The 23,280-nt window shown below is 38.9% G+C and overlaps 1 protein-coding gene across 1 annotated transcript; it reads left to right on the forward strand.

Annotated features, from left to right (window-relative positions):
• The first annotated feature begins 6,448 nt into the window (after positions 1 to 6,448).
• On the forward strand, positions 6,449 to 18,169 carry LOC134306513 (interferon-induced very large GTPase 1-like). The gene is made up of 4 exons (XM_062990348.1): positions 6,449 to 6,729; positions 7,959 to 8,130; positions 13,322 to 16,660; positions 16,787 to 18,169. The coding sequence occupies exons 1-4, from the start codon at positions 6,449 to 6,451 to the stop codon at positions 18,167 to 18,169; spliced, it is 5,175 nt and encodes a 1,724-aa protein (XP_062846418.1).
• The last annotated feature ends 5,111 nt before the right edge of the window (positions 18,170 to 23,280 follow it).

Below are 23,280 nucleotides of genomic sequence, written 5' to 3' on the forward strand. Positions count from 1 at the left end.
ATCTATGATAAACTACATACTGAGTGTGTATTTTATTATACTGATACTTAGGAACACATTAAATAAATTAGATGATGGTAAATATGTATAAGTTTTTAATTAGGATTTAATACAAAAAAACTGACTATAAATCCTTTGTGATTTATGCAGGTGTTTCTATTAAGTCTTTTGTTTTATGGTTTTATGTTTGTTTTATGTTTTAAAGCAACTAATTTTTTTCATTATTTTAAAGCAGAATTTGTGTTCAGTAAGGAACACATTATACACTGTGCTATGTAGTGGTTATAAATATATGTTTAATCCATAATATGTGCTTATACTTTTTTTGACACAATGTTATTTACGTTACACTGCTGCAGTTTAAAAGTGCAGCAGATTTTACCTACAAATACGACTTAGATAAAACAGTCAATGACCAACACTGGTGTAGTAAATAGAAAATAAAATTTCTATATATGATTCTATAAATACCTTATGTATATTAACCTTTTTAATATATAGAACTTTTTTTTAATAAACAAGGTCGCTTTCCAAGCAAAACATTGAAATTTAAAGTTTACATACTTTTATTAATTGAAAAGTTTGATGTACTTTTTGTCTGTTTTTTTTATGTACTTTTTTCCACCTAGAGCATGAATGAATGTGCAACAGTAAATGATACAGCTTCATTATTGCCATTCTCTACAGAAGAAACGGTTTACAGGTTCATAGTGGCTTAAATGTGTACTTTGTAATGGCTACACCAAAACTCTTCTCTTTTTTAAAAGTGTGCATTTGTAAGATCACTTTTGTAAACTTCAATCTGTAACATTTATGTTCTTTTAAAAGTTGCAGTTTTGTTTAAACATAAATATAAATAGTACCTTATTGAGAAGAGAATCTTACATTTTTCTGCCACCCTCTATTAATGGAAGAGGAAGTTTTATTTAACCACGTTTATAAGCGTTTTTCATACATCTAGGGAAGCCAATTATTTTTAAATAACCATCTGAGACCTTAAAACCTTACGACAACACAAAATGTATTTGGTTATTTTTCAGTTTTGTGCTTAATTAGCAGTTCAGCTGGTACAGTAAAGGTTGTGTCTAATAAAGTTAATTACTGAGTGACTATGTTGAGCATTTATTATGTTATCTTGTACTTGACTGTTTGTATACGTGAAACAATTTGTGTTGCTTTTCCCTGGTCAGATCAGTTCAGTTCTAATTATTTGTTTTTTATTCCATGTTTTTTGTAGCTATAGAAAAGATCTGTGTGATCTATAGATTTCTCACTGGGATCTTATCCAACAGCATATGATAAATCACAGAGGCAAAACCCTAGAAGATTTTTCTCATAGAGGGTTAGAATAGTATTTACTACTAAATGTTTTGTATACTGGCTAATATTAAATTACATTTTAATTTATTTAAAATCCTAATAAATAAATTTGAGATATATGTCAGAGATACAGATCAATGGATCTATCAGGATGTGTTACCTACAGTTTATAATAATATAAACCCAATTACATGTGCTAACTCTCATGCAAATTAGGCGATGGCATCATTTTGATATTATTACTATTATATTATTATTATATTATATTACTATTATTCTTCTTCTTATTATTATTATTGCAATTATTATTCCACGTGTGTATATAGCTCTAGTTATAACTATATACTTATATTAATCATAGATATATGTTACTAATATTCTCTGTTTTTCTTTGCACTATGCTACTATTTGCACTTCTGGTAGATGCTGACTAGATTTTGTTGCCTTGTACCTGTACTGAGCAATGACAATAAAGTTGAATCTATCTTTAATTTAGACTTCTAGCAACTGTTAGGACAGCCAATAGCTACTTTCCATACTGAGGAGTTGGCAACACTGTACTGAAAATTATTTACATAAACTTATTGGTGCTGCTACACAGATAGACATTGGCATCATAATGAGTCAAGTTTATTACAAGTTGAATTTTGAATTGTTGAAAATGAATTGGTGGACTTTGACAAATGTTATCGACAAGTTTACCCGGGTAAAAGATCATTGTGTCTTTTCAGTGAATGAACGTCACTGGTGAGAGTGTTTTGTATTATTTCAAGGCGTGTTTTTTGTAGGAAGGTTTTGTAATGCACTACAGAAACAAACAAAACAAAACCTGAACCAGTTCCACTTAACAAAAGATGAAACAAGAACAAAACGATTTTGAGACTTATTATACTTATTAACTCACAGTCACAATAAGCCAGTCATGACCCAGAATCCATTAATCAAAGTGCCAGTTACATCTACACTGTAAAAAAATTGTCCTGTAAAAGAGTAAAATTCTGGCAGCAGGTTTCCAGCTAATTACTGTACTTTTAACCATATGTATACTGTAGTCTGAATTACAGTTCTTTACCATTTTATTAGAAAGCAGTAAAATACTGTTAAAATGCAAAATACAGTAAAATTCTGGCAGCAGGTTTCCAGTCATTTAGAGTGTTTTCATTTTTTTATTATATTTTTTTTATTAGGCCAAATGAAATAAACACACAAACAAGATTTCGAAATAAAAAATGATAATCACTATAGTGACGATAACGACTGTATTTAATTACAAATTCATGGTAAATTTGTAACTGAAACGCTGTAACGTAAACATTTTCAAACAACTGAGAATTTAAATGTTTGCTACTTACAGGCAATGCTTCTGTATCAGATTGCAAGAGAATTAATGTCTATTTATTATTGTATATAAATGACTGGTCTCACCCCACGTTCTTTTGCTGCTAAAATGTAAATGGCTTCTTAGCAAAGGTCAAAGTTAGTTAATAATAATAATTATATTCAATATAATTAACTATTATAAATAATATATAATTCTTTATACTTATGTAATTGTAATTATAAGTGGTATGGTGACACAGCAAGTAGTGGCACCACATAACTAACACATAACACCAGCATCCTTATGTCCTGGTTTTAAGTCATACCTCCAGTCATATTTTATGAAAAGTTTGGTGTGCTCTATGTATGTACAACTCCAAATCAGAAAAATGTTGGGACAGTATGGAAAATGCAAATAAAAAGCAGTGTTTTGTGTATTTATTATAACTTTTATTTTATTGCAGAGAGGTTGAACCCAATTTATTTCATGGTTTGTCTGGTCACCTACATTTTATTTGTCATTATACATTCATTTCTGTAATTCATGTTGCTCAAAACTTGCAGGTAATTTTCTGCATTAATGCTGCATCACAGAAGTGGCAAGGGCACTGACACACCCCCATACCATGACAGACCCTGGCTTTTTAACTTGTTGGGTGTGTGTGACCTTTGAGCCATCAGACATATAAAAGAGAAAAATTCATAATACCGTAATTGTGAAATGTAGTCACATGGGCGTGGGAGTACTTCAGAAAACTATTGTTAATGAAAAAAGCTTGCCAGTGCATGAAGCACTCTATTACTTAAAAAAGCTGAAAGCCAATTCTATGCAGAAACGCCTCATAGTTTCTTTGCTGTGAGATCAACTCAGATGGACAGTGAGTTCACTGTGCCAAGGAAAAAAATAATGTTCAGACTGTCATTAAAAAGTCTTATTAATAGAAAGAGAAATGAAACACAGGGGTTAACACGCCTCCATGCCAACCTTTTTGTTTCAGGCATTAAATACTTAATTTACAGATATTTTATGGAAACTTTCATAAATACAATACAGTTAATCAGTAGAAACATTAAAAAGAGAATTAATGTGTCATAATTGATATATCAATGTTGTCATGGTGATGGTGGATGCCGGCGCATTTGGCTGCCGCTACCGTTACTGTATTTTATTGTATTTTTATCGGGGGTTTTTTTTTCTTTCTTTCATGTTCATCTTTTTACACACCCCTGTGGCTTTATTTCTTTTTATGTTACTTTTGTTCTTTCTACTGTGCATCGCGTCTGCGGCTGGTGGCGAACGGTGGGTGAGTTTTCCTGGGATCGCCACAATGTTGAACTATTCCATTGACCAGCTGATGAAGTTCAACAATTGCACTACTCCATCGTGTATTCTAGTCATCAAACAGCTTGGACTCCTTCACCGACCTCGTTATATTTACAGAGGCTCCCAGAGAAAGCTTGTTTATTTTCTAAACAGTAATGCTATTCCGTCCTTCTGGTCAGCCGTGCGCACTGCCGCTCCGCAAACACGTCATCAGAGCGCTGCTGCCTTGCACACTAGTAGCGGTGTAGTCTCCATGACAACGCTGTCCACGGAGTGGGATGGGAAACGCGGAGTGGGTTTTAATCTGCTTCAACCGATACCGAGATTCACTGCATCATCCAATCTTAAAATTGAACTGTTTAATGTACAATCATTAACAAACAAATCAGACCATATCCTGGACAAATATCTGGATTTAATGTGTCTCACAGAAACCTGGCATCAACCAGAGGTTTTTTCTGTTTTAAATGAGACGTGTCCTCCTGGTTATTGTTATGTTCAGAAAGTCCGTAGCACTGGTCGTGGTGGTGGCCTGGCTGTTATTTACCGGAGTGGTTTGGATCTGTTTACTTTGTCTCTACCCGAGCTGTCTTCTTTTGAATGCTTGGCATTCAGATGTAAACCCCCTTTCCCTGTGACAATTTTGCTCATTTATCGACCTCCTAAACATAACCATTCTTTCTTCTCTGAGATGTACAACCTTCTCTCATCATTTTGTACTTCTTCTGCCAATATTATAATACTAGGGGATTTTAACATTCACGTTGACACCCCCTCCTGTTGCTCAGCAGTTGAATTTTTGCAAACAATTGACTGTTTTAATCTCAAGCTGTAAGGTTCTGTGGCGTCTGTGGGACTTACCACTCTTCCCCGACGTCACAAGCCTTACAGAGCAGTACTGAGCTAGGCCTTAAGTAATAGGCCAGCTCGTTAGGGCGAATGACCTGCAGCTGCGGTTCCCTTATTTAAGGGCACGCCGCCAGGCTGCAGGCGTCGCACCTTCTGCCTTCATTTCCTTTTTTGTTTTGGGCACTGCGGTGTCCGTGGGGACTGCTGACGGCTCCCCCACGCTTCTTTTTAGCCTTAGAGGTACCCCTGGTGGCATAAGGCCATTAGGGTGTGTAGACCGCAAGGTTGAGGTAATTAGCTTTGCTTTACCTTTCTTAGAAGTACCTTTCTTTCTCGAACTGCTTTTTATTTCCTCGTTAGCATTTAGCATTAGCGGTTGAAGCCAGCCCCGTGTTACGGTGGCGACTCCGTAAAACGTTCGGTTGGTCCGCCAGCAACCCCGGTTCGAATCCACATTAGGAGCTTGAATACCTTAGTCAATAACCGGTTCGCTTAATCGATATTATTTGCTTAGCATTTAGCTTTAGCGGGTGAAGCCAGCCCCGTGAGACGGTGCTGGATCTCTCACCGCTATAGTTCGCTTATTGAATCTAGCTATTGGATTCTGCAACCCTTGGGTGGCGACTCCGTAAAACGCTCGGTTGGTCCGCCAACAACCCCGGTTCGAATCCGCATTAGGAGCTTGATTACCTTTATCACTAACCGGTTTTCTTTATCTATTTTCTTGGACAGACTGACTCCGGCTGCGGCTAAAGAAGGAGCCTTCTGTTCCCCCCGAACCGCACCATAGGTGATTTCGGGGCGGTCACTTTCGAGTGGCCCATTGGATTCTGTAACTGCCTGGTGGCGATGCCGTCAAGCGCTCGGCTAAAACGCCACTACCCGGTTCGGATCCAACTGGTTTATACTGAGTTCGAGTGGGTTTCGTACTGCCTGATGGTGATGCCGTCAAGCGCTCGGCTATCACGCCATCACCCGGTTCGTATCCGCATTTGTGAACTTGACTAACCAAATATGATTTTCTCTCTTCTTTCAGATCGGCGTGGTTCCTTAAGCGAGGTGTCCGCCGATAGCGAACAACCCTAGCCAACCGCTGTGCTGGGGCTAGGCTATTAGCGGAGATTTGCTACCCTTGCGTCAGCTCACCGAAGCGCCTTCAGCGTCTACATTCACCCCCTCATCCGCGCTGCATTGGCGCGCTGGTAACGCGCCCGGTTCTTCGCTCAACGACCGAAGTTCGCGTCCAGCATCTTTTATTTTTTTTCCCTTTTGTTTTTTTTGTTGCCGGCAGCGCCCAGCGCCGTCCATTGGGGTTTCTATTTGTTTTTGTTTCTGTTTTGTGTTTTGATTTTATTGTTTTGTTTAAATAAATAAAATCATTATTTCATTTAACCCCCGTGCTTGAGTCCTTTCTCCACCCACGTAACACAAGCAGCTTGTTAATGTCCCCATGCATAATAGAGGGCACATTCTTGATGTAGTTATTACTGGTTACGCCACTGTCAGCAGACTATCTGTTTATGATCTGGGTGTGTCCGATCATAATCTCTATGGATCTGCCATTTTTTGCGCCTCTTCTTAGGCCCATACGCCAAATTTGTTTTAGGAATCTAAAAAAATATTAACCAAGAAACCATGACAGCTGATCTACGGCATCTTCTTCATTCAAATCCTTCTGGAAGCTTTACATCAGTCGGTGATGCAGTGGATTTCTACAGTAGAACACTAAGCAGCATTTTGGATCTCCATGCCCCTGTTAAAACCAAGAGAGTCATCTTTTCCTGCTCAGCCCCCTGGTTCACTAATGAACTACGGAAAATGAAGACAGCTGGGCGTGCCCTCGAATGCTGCTACAAAGCCTCCGGCCTCACCGTCCACAAGTTGACCTATCGAGAACATCAGAAAGCATACTCTAGGTCCCTTAGAGAGGCTCGCTCACAATTTTATTCAAGCATCATTAACAACAGCCCAGGGAATTCTAAACAGTTATTCTCCACTATCAATTATCTCCTCAACCCACAGGTCCCCTCAATCACTACAGCTACAGAAGAGCGCTGTAATAACTTTATGACTTATTTCAAAACAAAAATGGACTCAATACGCTCTGATCTCTCTAGTACCAACTCTCTACAAGTGCAGACTCTTTTTCATACAAAGGCAGAGGTTTCCCAGCCCCTTAACTCTTTCCCAGAAGTCTCACAACAACAGATTGAAGACATTATCAGGAAGATGAAATCCTCCACCTGTGCCCTGGACCCCTTTCCTAGTGCTTTAGTAAAAGTGCACACTGTTACTATAAGTCCTCTGATTACAACTGTAGTAAATTACTCCCTCCAAGCTGGCTATGTTCCACCTTCTCTAAAAACTGCCATAATTAGACCACTTCTAAAAAAACAGCACTTGATCCTGAAGTTTTGGAAAATTATAGGCCTATCTCCAATCTTCCTTTTCTCTCTAAGGTATTGGAAAAAGTAGTTGACACTTATCTCCAGGATCACCTTAAACACAACAACCTTTTTGAAAAATTTCAGTCTGGTTTTCGCTCTGCTCATAGCACAGAAACGGCCTTGGTTAAAGTTACCAATGACCTTCTGATGATGGCTGATGCTGGCTCACCTTCTCTGCTTGTCCTCCTTAATTTATCGGCAGCATTTGACACCATTGACCATGGTATGCTCTTAAGCCGGTTAAGCCGGTCCACACCATTGGACTCACTGACGCTGCTCTGGCTTGGTTTCAGTCCTATCTTACCGACAGAACAGAGTACATCTCCATTGGAAATGCAAGGTCCCAGTCATATGCTGTGACATGCGGAGTCCCCCAGGGGTCAGTCCTGGGCCCCGTCCTTTTCACCCTATACATGCTTCCCCTTGGACAAATTATAAAGCGCTATGGAGTTTCATTTCACTGCTGGTATATCTGATGATATACAACTTTACATCAGTGCAAATAGTGCAAAAACTGAAGTAATGTTGGTTGGCACCTCACTTCAGACTCAGTCATCCCCTATAACCAGTATTACACTGGCTGGTCATACTATTTCCCCCTCTTCAACGGTTATCAATCTTGGCATAAAATTTTACCCTCAACTCACTTTTGAAGCCAATATTAAACATCTATGCAAGACCTCCTTTCATCATCTCAGAAACATTGCCAAACTTCGTCCAACCATCACCGTCTCAGATGCTGAAAAGCTGGTTCACGCTTTTGTTTCCTCCAGGCTGGATTACTGCAATGCACTTCTCATTGGGATTTCTACCAAGAGTCTCCAGAGATTACAATATATCCAGAATAGTGCTGCACAGATCCTGCTGAGAGTACGGAAACACGAGCACATTACACCTATCCTTCTTTCACTCCACTGGCTCCCTGTCTCTTCAAGAATAGAATATAAAATTTGTCTCCTTACATATCAGTGCATCTATGGAAATGCACCGCCCTACATAAAAGAACCTCTTACCCCTAAAATTTCATCGCGATCCCTCCGTTCTGCAAACTCAAATCTTCTCCACATTCCCAGAACTAAACTAAGTACCATGGGTGATCAGGCTTTCTGTTCTGCTGCTCCTCGTCTATGGAATGCCCTTCCCGACCACAGACGACTGAGAGTTTTAAAAAGGGTCTAAAAACGGTTCTTTTTAACAGATGTTATGACTCTTAAATAACTGCTGATTTTATGATGTATGTCTCATGATACTATGATGTTTATATTTATTTTATATTTCATGATTTTTTTATATTACTGTTTTTCTGTAGCACTTTGATTTGTTTTCAAATGTAAAGTGCGTTATAAATAAAATGTATTATTATTATTATAAGTTTTTCTTTTTATAAAATTCTTCAGCAATTTACAAAATTCCCAACTTTTCTGTAAATGGGTTTGAGATGATTATTAAAAAATATTTTTGTTTCTTTCAATTATTGCACTTTTAATGTAGAATTGTTTTCTTAATGTTTTGAATGAAGAGTCAAATTAATAAGCATTAAAGAACTTTTTTTCCCCCAGCTTGTTTTGTTCATGTTTTCCAGGGGTGTTAACACTTTTAGAGGGGACTGTTGATTATCAGTTTTGTCATCTGATTTCTAAATTAATTAAGTAACTATCATAAAAATAATTATTCTGCAGTAAAATAACAACTGTTTATTTTCTTTAATCAAGGTCTCAGTAGACATGAAAGCTTTCTTACAACCAGCAGTATGGAAATCCAAATAACATCAGAAAATAATGAGGTACGTACAAAATACTGTCACAGTGCATTATGGGTATAGTTATTATTAATTATATCTTAAGATTAGATCAGTAAATAAATACATTTGCATTAATATGCAGCAGTGACACAATCAGACACAACAATAATGATCACCTGGTCTGTGTTTAAGGAGAATGATGATATATCTGAAAGTACCACATTTCAAGCTGAAAGTAGTGGTAAATTTTCCAGTCACTATTGTACTGTTTGGAAACACCTCTGCTGTTCACTTTGAAGACACAAATATACTACTTGGACCAAAGCATGTTTTACCACTACAGGCCTGCTTACCTAGAGAAACTAAAATTTCTGGACATGTTGTGTCAGTGTTTAACATGGTTAACTCAGTCTCAACAAACCCTACCTCTTGGGCAAATCATCTGCTTTGGGCGGAATACACCCACAATACCGTATGTCATTTGTTCACTGGCATGTCCCTGTTCAAGAACCAATTCAGGAATCCTCTTCCATGTTTACAAAGCAGGGGGATGCACAAACCAAAAGAGGTGCTTGGGCCCCTCTGTTCGCCAAGGGCAAGAGTTTTGCTGTCTACTAAAGACCTTCCTTTTCCACTGCAGTCTGTGTGCAGTCAAGTTAAACCCCATATAAGTGGGACCATTCAAATCAATAGAACAGTTAACCTTATAGCTTATACCCTCACTACCTCAGTCCATGAGAATAAACTCAAGCTTACACATTACAAAACTCAAGCCATTGGTATGCAGCTCCTTAAAACGCCTTAATGACTAATCCTCCACCACCACAAATGGTTGGCAGTTTCCAGGGAATCTTGGGTGCCATTTTGGGACATTCTAGAGCCATAATGTAGATTGGTCCATAATAGTTCCAAATCCATACAAACTCCAAGAGCTTGAGCTCTAAGAAGTGCTAATGCACTGCACCTGATTTTGGGGCTATTTAGGAGAAACCTGGAGTACAGTGCGATGCTAAGTCATTGTTTACACTCAGTCAGTACGGTAGTCGGTTGTTGTGTGTTTACCTTGCTTATGTAGAAAGAGGTTTTTTTGTTGTTGTTTTTTTCATTCTCTGCTTTTGAAAACACAAGATGAGATTATATGGGGCTTGGAGAGTCAACAGAGATAAGAGAGGTTTGTTGTCATTTCAGCTATATACGAGTACATATTGAAATGAAACAACGTTCCTCCAGGTTCAAGGTGCAACACAGAACAAAAAGTGCAAGACAGTACAGTGCAGGTAAACAACATTACAATAAATACAAGAATGTAAAATAAATAAAGGAAGACAAGACTAGAGACAACTGTTGGTCAGTACATGGTACTGAGAAAATAATAGTGAGATAGATAAGTTATGTGTATTAGTCAAGTTAAGTTAGACTCATTTATATAACGCTTCTTATAATGAACATTGTCTCACATCAACTTTACCCCTGCTGAGCAAGCCGAGGGCGACAGTGGCAGGAAAAACTCCCTTAACAATTACAGAAAAAAACCTTGAGAGGAACCAGACTCAGCAGGGACCCCCACGTCCAGTGTTGGAGTAGTTACTCAAAAAAAGTAATCCATTACTCATTACTTATTACTTAACTAAAATTGTAACGGGATTACTTACCTTCTTGTTCCTCATTACTTTACTTCCACCTTACATTCTAAAACCCACACAAATACTGTATACTGGAATCACATCTACAAAAAAATAATAATAATAAATTTCGAAAAATCCTCTTGTGCAGAGGTGTACCTGTGTTTGTTTCTGCCTTAAAACATACTTTTTTTACTACGTAGTTTATTCCTTAATTATTTGTCCTTACGCTACAGGAGCGACTCGGTTCCTTTCGTTCATTTCAAAAAGGCGTTCAATAGAATGGATTGTTCGCAAACAACTCATCACTCAGTCACATGAGCAGCTGTGCAGTCAGCTGTGGCAAGGCGTGCATGCACAAATTATGCCGAAACAGCTTTGTTTTATGCTTTGGGTTTTAAAAATAATATTTTATATAAAAATGTGAGTAATGCAAGTAACATAGTTTTTATTAAGTTAGTAACTGTAATGTGATTACAAAATACAACCCCAATTCCAATGAAGTTGGGATGTTGTGTAAAACGTAAATAAAAACAGAATACGATGAATTGCAAATCCTTTTCAACCCATATTCAATTGAATACACTACAAAGACAAGATATTTAATATTCAAACGGATAAACTTTATTGTTTAAAGTTGGGACGGGGCAACAAAAGACTGGGACAGTTGAGGAATGCTCAAAAAACACCTGTTAGGAACATTCCACAGGTGAACAGTTTAATTGGAAACAGGTAAATGTCATGATTGGGTATAAAGGGAGCGTCCCCGAAAGGCTCAGTCGTTCACAAGCGAGGTTCAGCACTTTGTAAACAACTGCGTGAGCAAATAGTCCAACAGTTTAAGAACAACGTTTCTCAACGTGCAATTGCAAGGAATTTAGGGATTTCATCATCTACAGAGAATCTGGAGAAATCTGTGCAAGTAAGCAGCAAGGCCGAAAACCAACATTGAATGCCCGTGACCTTCGATCCCTCAGGCGGCACTGCATAAAAAACCGACATCATTCTGTAACGGATATTACCACATGGGCTCAGAAACACTTCAGAAAACCATCGTCAGTGAACACAGTTCATCGCTCCATCTACAAGTGCAAGTTAAAACTCTACCATGCAAAGCGAAAGCCATATATCAACAACAACCAGCTTGTCAATGATCTCAAGGGAGCTGGGAGCAGAGAAATGATGGATATGACCCCAAGAACACCATCCACACTGGGCATTTCTTTGCCTCCAAACATGGCGAGTGGAGTTGATGCCAAAGAGCTCAATTTTGGTCTCATCTGACCATATCACATTCTCCCAAGCTTTCTCTGAATCATTCAGGTGTTCATTGGCAAACTTCAGACGGGCCTGTACATGAGCCTTCTTGAGCAGAGGGACTTTGCGGGCACTGCAGGATCTCAATCCATTACGGCAAAGTGTGTTACTAATGGTTTTCTTGGTGACTGTGCTCCCAGCTCCCTTGAGATCATTGACAAGCTCCTGCCGTGTAATTCTGGGCTGACCTCACCTTTCTCAGAATCATTCTTACCCCACCAGGTGAGATCTTGCATGGAGCTCCAGAGCGAGGGCGATTGACTGTGATCTTGTATTTCTTCCATTTTCGAATTATCACGCCAACAGTGGTCTCTTTCTCACCAAGCTTCTTGCTGATGGTCTTGTAGCCCATTCCAGCCTTGTGCAGGTCTACAATCTTGTCCCTGACGTCCTTTGATAGCTCTTTGGTCTTGCCCATGGTGGTCGAGAGATTTGAATGGAAGAAACTAATTCTGTGACAGGTGTCTTTTATACACATAACGAGGTGAGATTAAGAGTACTTTCTTAAAGGGACAGGACTAATTTGTGTGCCTCATGGGCACATAACCGGTCTGTGGGCGTCAGAATTCTTGCTGGTTGGTAGGGGATCAAATACTAATTAAATACAAATTAATTTATAACCTTTATTTAATGTTTTTTTTCTGGATTTTTTGTTGATATTCTGTCTCTGTTAAAATAAACCTTCCATAAAAATTATAGACTGTTCAAGTCTTTGTAAGGAGTAAACTTACAAAATCAGCAGGGTATCAAATACTTATTTTTCCCACTGTATATACACACATACATGTGGTCCCTTAGTTCAGATTAGAGTTCAGAAATGGCATGTGGTATGAAACTGTTACACAGTCTAGTTGTGCTAATGCTGCGGTACCTTCTCCCGAATGGCAGGAGAGTAAAAAGTCCATGCGATTGATGTGATGGGTCTTCCACAATGCTGAGAGCTTTGCAAGCTTTGATGCAGGCACCATCAATCAGCCATTAGAGGTTTGATTGCATGAGTTATGAGGAACCGGCATGCAACCCTGATGGATGAGCAAATCATTATCCAATAGTAGAGCTGATAATCGAATTCACATTCAAGTTCAGCTTTGGCGCCAAGCAAATTTTACTGCTGTGATACCTGAGCACCCATTACAGGGGTATTTTATGTAAAACAGGCTAAACTAAATATGCTGGATTGATTACCATCATCTACTGATCAACACTGAGCTATAAGCTGTGAACTGCAGTTTAATTAGCAGTTAATTGTTTGTATATATAAAAATTTGAGTGGATGCAAATGGGAACTGATTAACAGTCTGTGCAGTGTAAAGTAAGCCTTAAATATGAATCATGGCCCTAAAAATATTTTGTAATATGAATTCCAAAAATTATTTTGCAGGAAAAAAAGATGGAGCTTGGAATAGAAGAACCTGGATCAGAACCTGAACAAAAGAACAAATCTGAGCAACTTTTAACTACACTTAATCTTCTGGACAAACAGAAACTGAAGACTTCAGATGTTCTTCAACTAACTTCTCTTTCATTAAATTGCCAAGAACCTTGTGAAGAAAAAGATCTGGTTCAAACTTTCCTACAAAGGTTGTTAATGATGGATTACAGAGCAAGATACATCACCACCAAAAAAGAAACCACAGCTTTAGACCCTCTTTCCTCAGATACAGATGAAGAAGAACTTTATGCATTTGATGAGCTTGTTTGCCAAAAGGCTGAATCTTTTGATGGTGAGACAAATTCTATCCATCCCATGGATCTTCAGATGGCGGTGTTCCACTGCTCAGACAGTTTCCTGAAGCAACTAATAGTGACTAAACTCTCTCAGTGTCGGTACGCTCTGCCTCTACTGGTGCCAAATCCATTTACTGGAAATATTGAGTTTCCTCTGTGGACATTTCGCCAAATTATTAAAAGTTGGAAAACCACTGACACTTCTCGTACCAAGATCAGTAAAACCCAGCATGTTTATGAAGCAGAAACTCCAATGGTGGCATTCTTCAGGTTAGGAGACGTGTCCTTTTCCAAGTCTCAACTGATGAACAGCTTGATCAGTAAGAAGCATGATACGTTCTTCCACAGACACTGTCCAGGCAGCATTAAAAACCGTCTACTGATGGATGGAGTTGTGGAGATTGCTTGGTACTGTCCATCTGGAAAGGAAACTGATCATTTTACTGACTGTGTTGCTTTCTGTAATCTACATGGTGATTCAGAAACCAGTAAAGAACAACTGGATATTCTGACTGAAATGTCGTCTGTAAATGTTGTTCTTTTATCTGATCCTAAAAATGAAAGAAATAAGGAGATGCTACAGAAGCTTCTGAAAGACCCCAAACCACTGATCTGTCTCCTTTCTGAGGATAAATCAGGTGTCAGTAAGATTAAGAATAGAAAATACAGAATTGGTCTAAAAGACAGAAATCAGTCAGACGTATCTGAGAACCTCAGAACAACCATCACTGAGTGTCTGTCCAAGTCATCTTCAGTTTTTAAACTTGAGAATTTATACAAAAACAATGAGATCAGCAAAGATGAAGATGATCCTGAATGCAGGAAAGGAAAAGAAGCTGCACTAGAGATAATAAAACTACTGGAGGGGAAGGAAATCTCCACATTAAAGGAAACACACCTGCCCTGTCAAGGGAAGCTCTGGTATGAGTGGTGTCAGATAAATAAAGACTCACATCAACTTCAAGGAAACAATTTAGAAATGCAAAAGAGTGAAAAACAAACACAAATGAAACAAATCCGTAAACACCAACAAGAAATTGGACAATCGGCATTTATGAAAAACATTATTTCCTCTCTGAATTCTCTATCAGGAAATGAAAAATCATTCTTTATTAAATGGCTCGAGATTCTACTGGACAAACGAACTTCAGATGATCTTTCAGATCTTCATCACAAGTACAATGAAACATGGACAAGGGTTTTAGACCTCAAAAAGAAACATGACGCATCTGCAAGAGAAAAGATGAAGGCTAAGCAAACAGAACTTGGAGAAATATCTAAAAAACTAAATGCAGCAACATTTGGTCTGGAACACATCTTCAGGGAGATGGGTCAGATATATGAGTCAAGTAAGAAAACCTCTAAAGAAAAAAGCATCTCAGATCTCCCAAAACTTGCTGCAGAACTCATAAAATCTGGTCTTCCAATGGAGCTGATGGATGGTGATGCTGCACATGTTCCTCTGATCTGGGTCACAGCAGTTCTAGATGAACTCATAAAGAAACTGGGAGACCAGAGAGTCTTTGTGCTGTCAGTTCTAGGGATTCAGAGCACAGGAAAATCCACCATGCTAAATGCCATGTTTGGACTCCAGTTTGCTGTCAGTGCTGGAAGGTGCACCCGAGGAGCCTTCATGCAGCTGGTCAGAGTATCAGGGGAGATGAAGAAGCAGCTGAAGTTTGACTATGTTCTTATTGTAGATACTGAAGGGCTTAGAGCACTTGAGCTTGCAGGAAAATCCACTCACCATCATGATAATGAAGTTGCAACATTTGTTGTAGGTCTTGGAAATCTGACTTTGATCAACATATTTGGTGAGAACCCTGCTGAGATGCAGGAGATTCTTCAGATTGTTGTTCAGGCCTTCCTGAGAATGAAGAAGGTCAAACTAAATCCCAGATGTATGTTTGTCCATCAAAATGTTGGTGACATCACTGCTGGAGAGAAGAACATGGAGGGTAGGAGACGTCTACAGGAAAAACTGGATGAAATGACAAAATTAGCTGCTAAAGAGGAAGACAGTGAAGCTGAGTGCTTCAGTGATGTTATTGCTTTCAATGTACAAGATGATGTTCAGTATTTTGCACAGCTCTGGGAGGGCAGCCCACCAATGGCTTCACCAAACCCCTCATACAGTGAAAATGTTCAAAAGCTAAAGAGAGCTATTTTCACAAATGCTACCAAGTCTCATAGTATGAAACTCTCAGAGTTTAAATCACGCATCAGTGATCTGTGGAAGGCTCTACTGAACGAGAACTTTGTTTTTAGCTTCAGAAACACACTGGAGATTGCAGCCTACAGGAAACTAGAAACTGAGTTTGGAAAATGGACTTGGTCCCTCAGAAGTGCCATGTTAGAACATGAAGAAAAACTTCACAACACAATTAAAAACAAAAAACTGCAAAAGATTGAGGACAAAGACCTTTATGCTCCCATGAAGAAGACCAAAGAAGAAGTGGAGAAATCAATGAAATGTTACTTTGAAGAGGAAAGAGACAAAGACATTTTAATTCAGTGGAAAGTGAGATGTGAACAGAGAATTAAACAACTTCTTGAAGATCTTGTTAAAAATGCAAAAACAAACCTGAATGATTTTCTTCAACAGCAAAAAGCTCGAGAAGCTTTTGATCACAAAATGACAGAGTATGATGAAAAGCTCTTCAATATGAGTAAAGCACTTGCTCTAAAACAAAAAAGCACAAAAACTGATGAACGGGTCCTCAGACAGGAATTTGATAAAGTGTGGAACAAATGGGTCTCTTATCTAACACAAGACACACCTGTAGAGAAACCTTTTGATGTTTGGGAGGATGTGATACAGATTCTATCTGAAGGTAATGAACAAGCTGCTGTGTGTGAGCGAATATCTCAGGAAGATTACACAAAGATACACAGACTGGGAGATTATTCATGCTACATACTTCTAACCAAGCATGAAGAACAGAGAAGACATTTGGGTGTATTGGAAGTACAGAACACCAAAATAAATGAGGTACAAAATGAAAATATTTCAGTTCTTGAAAAAGTAAAATTCTGGAAAAATTGGTCTTTTTTTCAATCCAACAGTCAGCCAGTCAGCCAGTCAGAGATAAATCTTTTGAATTTTGAAGACCGTGAGTCAGTGAGGAACCTAATCAACAATGTCATCCAAGAATCTGAGAACTTAATCAAGAAGATCTGCAGCAAAATTACAGGACAGGGGTACAAGAACAGCTACATTCAGGAAATAACTGCCCAGGTCAAACACAGAGTTGTTCGATCTAACAGTGAGAACAAGAAAATAAAGCTGAAGAAGGAATTCACTCTGGATCTCTGTCTTCATGTGTGTTACCTGGCAAATCCTGAATTCACCAAGATCCACCAACAGTTCAGAGATGAAAATGATGTAAAATTTTACCTGGAAAAACAGAAACCACAATATTACAGCATCTTCCAAAACTACTGCAGAGGAGCAACAACCACAACAGTACTTGGTGAACTTGTCTACAACAATCTTGTACCAGCCATCCTGGAAGCAGCCTACAATAAAACTGCTATTGATCTGTCAACACAGATGAGCTCAGACATGCCAGAATTTAATGGTAACAGGTCACAGCTTGAGAAACACATCCTGAAATCTCTGGCAGAGCAGGAGAACTTTGAGAAGTACATGGAGTACGTCCACCATCCCAAGAAACACTTTGAACAGTTTATTACAGAAAATGTTGATAAATACATCACTGAAAATAACAGAGAGGTTCTGGATCTTCTGAAAGGAAACCTGAAACACAAAGAGCAGAAAGTGATGAACGCTGTGAACATCACAACTGAAGAAGTGAAGAAGAGCAGTGGTGATGCAAACATGTGGCTGAGAAGTTTGAAGAATTCACTAACAGATGAACTGAGCTTAAAAGAAATAACCTGCACTGGTCTGGAGGGAATTACAGATTTAGATTTTCTTCGGCAGGTTGTGTGTGAAGGTCTCACAAAGATGATGTCAGAACAACATAAAAGCATTAACAGTGTAACAGACATCAACATGGAGAAGTTCAGGAAGAAACCAGATGAGATTCTGATTGAACATCTCTGTCAGTGCTGCTGGGTTCAGTGTCCATTCTGTAAAGCCATCTGCACCAACACAATGGAGGACCATGATGGAGATCATAGTGTCCCCTTCCACAGAGTAGATGGAATCATAGGATCACACTACACAAATACTACAGATCTCTGTGCTGATATTTGTACAACTTTAGTACAAAGTGATAAACAGTTCCACCCCCATCATGATACAGATGATTTGGTACATTACAAAAAATACAGAAGAGCAGGAGGAAAATATGCTGAGTGGAGCATCACCCCTGATAAATCAGTGCTCACATACTGGAAGTGGTTTGTATGCAGATTCCAAACAGACCTGGAGCATAACTATGGAAAAAAATTCCACGGAGACGGAAAGATTCCTTCTGGATGGAGAAAATACACTAAAAAACAAGCTATAGAGAGTTTGAATAAATACATCTGAAGATTACGAGACACATACACCCGATATATGTGTACACACAAAAATATACATATATAATCAGTCAATCAATCAATCGTGATACATATATAATCATTTATAATATATAATCACATATAATCATCTTAAGTTTTCAGGGTTATGGGATTTATAGATTAGTACACACACACACACACATACACACACACATTCACCTATAGGGCAATTCAGAGGGTGTGCAACAAAAGACTAGGAAAGTTGAGGAATGTTTAAAAACACCTGTTTGGAACATTCCACAGGTGAACAGTTTAATTGGAAACAGGTAAATGTCATGATTGGGTATAAAGGGAGCGTCCCCGAAAGGCTCAGTCGTTCACAAGCGAGGTTCACCACTTTGTGAACAACTGCGTGAGCAAATAGTCCAACAGTTTAAGAACAACGTTTCTCAACGTGCAATTGCAAGGAATTTAGGGATTTCATCATCTACAGTCCATAATATCATCAATGGATTCAGAGAATCTGGAGAAATCTGTGCAAGTAAGCGGCAAGGCCGAAAACCAACATTGAATGCCCGTAACCTTCGACCCCTCAGGCGGCACTGCATAAAAAACCCACATCATTCTGTAACGGATATTACCACATGGGCTCAGGAACACTTCAGAAAACCATTGTCAGTGAACACAGTTCGTCGCTCCATCTACAAGTGCAAGTTAAAACTCTACCATGCAAAGAGAAAGCCATATATCAACAACACCCAAAAACGCCACCGGCTTCTCTGGGCCCGAGCTCATCTGAGATGGACCGACGCAAAGTGGAAAAGTGTCCTGTGGTCTGACGAGTCCACATTTCAAATTATTTTTGGAAATCATGGACGTCGTGTCCTCCGGGCCAAAGATGAAAAGAACTGTCCGGATTGTCCGGGAAGGGGGGGTGTTACTGCCCATGGCATGGGTAACTTGCACATCTGTGAAGGCACCATTAATGCTGAAAGGTACATACAGGTTTTGGAGCAACATATGCTGCCAATTAAGCAACGTCTTTTTCAGGGACGTCCCTGCTTATTTCAGCAAGACGATGCCAAGCCACCTTCTGCACGTGTTACAACAGCGTGGCTTCGTAGTAAAAGAGTGCGGGTACTAGACTGGCCTGCCTGCAGTCCAGACCCGTCTCCCATTGAAAATGTGTGGTGCATTATGAAGTGCAAAATCCGACAACGGAGACCCCGGACTGTTGAGCAACTGAAGTTGTACATCAAGCAAGAATGGGAAATAATTCCACCTACAAAGCTTCAACAGATAGTGTCCTCAGTTCCCAAACACTTACTGAGTGTTGTTAAAAGGAAAGGTGATGTAACACAGTGGTAAACATGCCCCTGTCCCAACTTCTTTGGAACGTGTTGCAGGCATCAAATTCAAAATGAGTGAATATTTGCAAAACACAATAAAGTTTATCTGTTTGAACATTAAATATCTTGTCTTCGTAGTGTATTCAATTGAATATGGGTTGAAAAGGATTTGCAAATCATCGTATTCTGTTTTTATTTACGTTTTACACAACATCCCAACTTCATTGGAATTGGGGTTGTACATGGAAACAGTCACATCTTATCTCACCTGTTCTTACAATAATAAACCTCTATTTAACACAGAGTTCAGGAAGATGCTTTTAGAACCGGAGCAAACGACATCTCTTCTGTCTGAAACGGTGTGAGGGCTATCACAGACTACAAAAGACATCCCCCATCTTTTAAACCCACTTAACAACTACCACAGATACTACAGATGGCCAATCAGACGCCAGTCCTCTGTTCAACCCCCATACCTGTCACCCCCAATTCTCAATGTCACTTAGCAAGAGGTGAAGAACCATCGTTATCATGCAGAACTTTGAAAAAAAGCTGGTCAAGTCCACAACCTGGGATTTATAGATGATGCAATTAACATTATTACATTCTTTATTGAAGCATCTAGATCCTTGAGCAACACACGCCAGTCTTTAGCTCCATCATCACTGAGCTATTAGAGGTAAAACTTCTTAATCTACATGTAGCCGGGTTGATGAATAAAGTGGTAACTGAGTATCAAGGCCTGCACTTCCAGACTCCTACAAAGCTTTTACCTCGCCACCATAAAAACACTCAACTCTCAAAACTTTGCATTCTTGTAAATAATGTGCAATTTATAGGAACTGTGCAATAACAGGTATTTTTGTATCTAGATGTGTATATGTTTTGTCGTGGGAATTCAAAATAACCCTTAAAGATTGACACAGACAAACGGGATAATGATAAAAGCAAATCAATTTATTACTCAGCTGAGGGTCCATCTCAATGCAAACCACTCACACAGCTTTACAGAGAGAAAGGGCGACTCCTGTCTGCCCCGTCACAGTATTTATACCCCGCTTTACTGCCCCTTTAGGCTAACTCTGCTCAGCAACCCAGCTCAAGGCCAACCTTCCCCACTAAACTTGTTTATCATCCTACAAGAATAGTCAGTTTGTTAGAAACATGGCGTACTTTAACAAGAATGCACCTGTATCAAAACTGCGCGTGCACTCCCGCACACACCATCCTGAAACCCATGCACTCCCACAGAAGCAAAAAGCCCATGCCAAGGTCAACATATCTCTGGACCTAAGAAACCTTCCAATAGTCTCTTTTACCTTTGCTAATTAACTAAGAAAGCAGAAACTTATGAGTTTAATGCAAATAATTAATAAAATATAAAATTTCCATTCACAGTTTATTTGTAAATACATGTGTGTATATACACCCATCAGCCATAACATTAAAACCCCCTCTTTGCTTCAACACTCACTGTTCAATTTGTCAGCTCCACTTACCATATAGAAGCACTTTGTAGTTTTACAATTACTGACTGTAGTCCATCTGTTTCTCTACATGCTTTGTTAGCCCCCTTTCATGCTGTTCTTCAATGGTCAGGACCCTCACAGGACCACCACAGAGCAGGTATTATTTAGGTGGTGGATCATTCTCAGCACTGCAGTGACACTGACATGGTGGTGGTGTGTTAGTGTGTGTTGTGCTGGTATGAGTGGATCAGACACAGCAGCGCTGCTGGAGTTTTTAAACACCTCAATGTCACGGCTGGACTGAGAATTGTCCACCAACCAAAAAATATCCAGCCAACAGCACCACCATGTCAGTGTCACTGCAGTGCTGAGAATGATCCACTACCTAAATAATACCTGCTCTGTGGTGGTCCTGACCATTGAAGAACAGGGTGAAAAAGGTACGTAGAGAAACAGATGGACTACAGTCCATAATTGCTCCTATATGGTAAGTGGAGCTGATAAAATGGACAGTGACTGTAGAAACAAGGAGGTGGTTTTAATGTTATGGCTGATCGGTGTATCAGTGTCAAGGAGATGCTCGAAAATTTTGTTGTGCAATGACAGTAAAGGCATTCTAATCTATTCTATTTTATTCTATTCTATTCTATTTTATTCTATTCTATAAACTAGTATTATCTTCATCCCACACATGAGCACAAGTTTACCAAGTCAAAGTTTTTATATACACAAGTGTGTGTGTGTGTGTGTGTGTGTGATGGCTAAACTACATGAGAAAGTTTTAGAGAGGAGAGTTTTGATCAACAAGAACAAAACTAACCAAAACAATGTGCAGAACTTCATGCTCAGCTCATAAGCGGTGAGAAGAGCAGAAATACTAGGCTTAATACCATAAGTATATGGACATAAGTGTAACTTAGATCTAACACCAACTTAGTGTTGGGTCACTGCTGGCTGGATTGTTCATTTGTACATCCACTAATAAAATTGAACACGATCCTACAGTCCTTTAAATGATGAAACTGTACATCTTACATACTTAGTACAGATCAGATTAATGACTTTTGTCAGAACATTCCAGCAAAAACCAACCTTTTAAACAAAGCTCGAAGAACTTGATGTATTTTTATTAAAAACAATCTGTACAAATGCAAAAGAACTTGATGTGTTTCTATAAAAGTGTTAGATTTAACAATGAAGAAACTCAGTTCAGATCGACTGATTCATTTAGCTGGGTCGGTTCAAATGAATCGGTTGATCAGTATTGCTGCCAGTTAGAGAATGAAAAGAGAGTTAAAGCTCCTCAAATCCTCACGGTGATATTTTACTATAAACTCTAGTATTATTATTAATTAGAATGTAGTAAATAAATAAAGTTTAATACATAAACAAACATTGTACTTACAGATGATTCACTTTTACGCAGAGCTGTTCATTCGACTCAGTTGTATGAAAGAAACGTGGCTGCTGGTTCTGCCTCTCTTCACATACTCACCGACTCCACCCACTGTCTAGTTACCATAGAGATATTACAACCAGACCACACCCCCCACCATGCAACACACCTCACACCAGTGGTGTAATGTACCATAGTAAATAATACTTCATTACAGTACTTAAGTATTTTTAGAGTATCTGTACTTTACTTTATGTTTTGAATTTCAATTAACATTTACTTTAACTCCACTACATTTCCTAAATAAATTGTAAACTTTTACTCTGATACATTTGCCGTATGTGAATTCGTTACTACAAAATAAAACAAGTAATTTGGTAGCTAAATGATGTAAGATTTGTGACAGACTGCAAGCAGGTCTGGTGAATCAGTGCCTGTAAGTTAGATCAGCGGTTAAACACATTAATGCGCAAGTGCTTACAGGTTCTCTACAAGCAGAGGAAAGATTCATGGTGTTGAGGTAAATGCACGTCTTTAACAGCACCATACGTTTTGTTAAACTCTCTTTAGTTGCTTCAAATTAATTCAGACAACATTCAGTGGTTATAGGTTATTGGGATATATACAGTCACATTACAGGCTGGTTCAGAAACAGCACCAAGCAGGACTGGCAGGTTCTCCAGAGGGTGATGCGTTCAGCTGAGCGCATCATCCGGACCAAGTTACCTGACCTACAGTCCATATACAGGAAACGTTGCTGGACAAGGGCCAGGAGGATAGTAAAGGATCCCAGTCATCCCAATAATGGACTGTTTTCTCTGTTACAGGATGAGAAAGAGCTTCTTCCCACAAGCTCCGGGTCCTCAACCAGAATATCATTCAGGACTAAATTTACACAAATCTAAAATATATATATATATAAGCC

The sequence above is a fragment of the Trichomycterus rosablanca genome, unplaced genomic scaffold (genome assembly GCF_030014385.1).
Source record: "Trichomycterus rosablanca isolate fTriRos1 unplaced genomic scaffold, fTriRos1.hap1 scaffold_201, whole genome shotgun sequence".
NCBI lineage: Eukaryota > Metazoa > Chordata > Actinopteri > Siluriformes > Trichomycteridae > Trichomycterus > Trichomycterus rosablanca.

What these genes read in the sequence shown, in the direction of transcription:
- LOC134306513 (XM_062990348.1), top strand. Translation starts at nt 6,449, where the DNA reads ATGACAGCTGATCTACGGCATCTTCTTCATTCAAATCCTTCTGGAAGC. An exon ending in CTGCACAGATCCTGCTGAGA is followed by an intron (nt 8,131 to 13,321) that starts GTACGGAAACAC and finishes ATTATTTTGCAG; the next exon opens with GAAAAAAAGATGGAGCTTGG. An exon ending in AGAACACCAAAATAAATGAG is followed by an intron (nt 16,661 to 16,786) that starts GTACAAAATGAA and finishes GAAGACCGTGAG; the next exon opens with TCAGTGAGGAACCTAATCAA.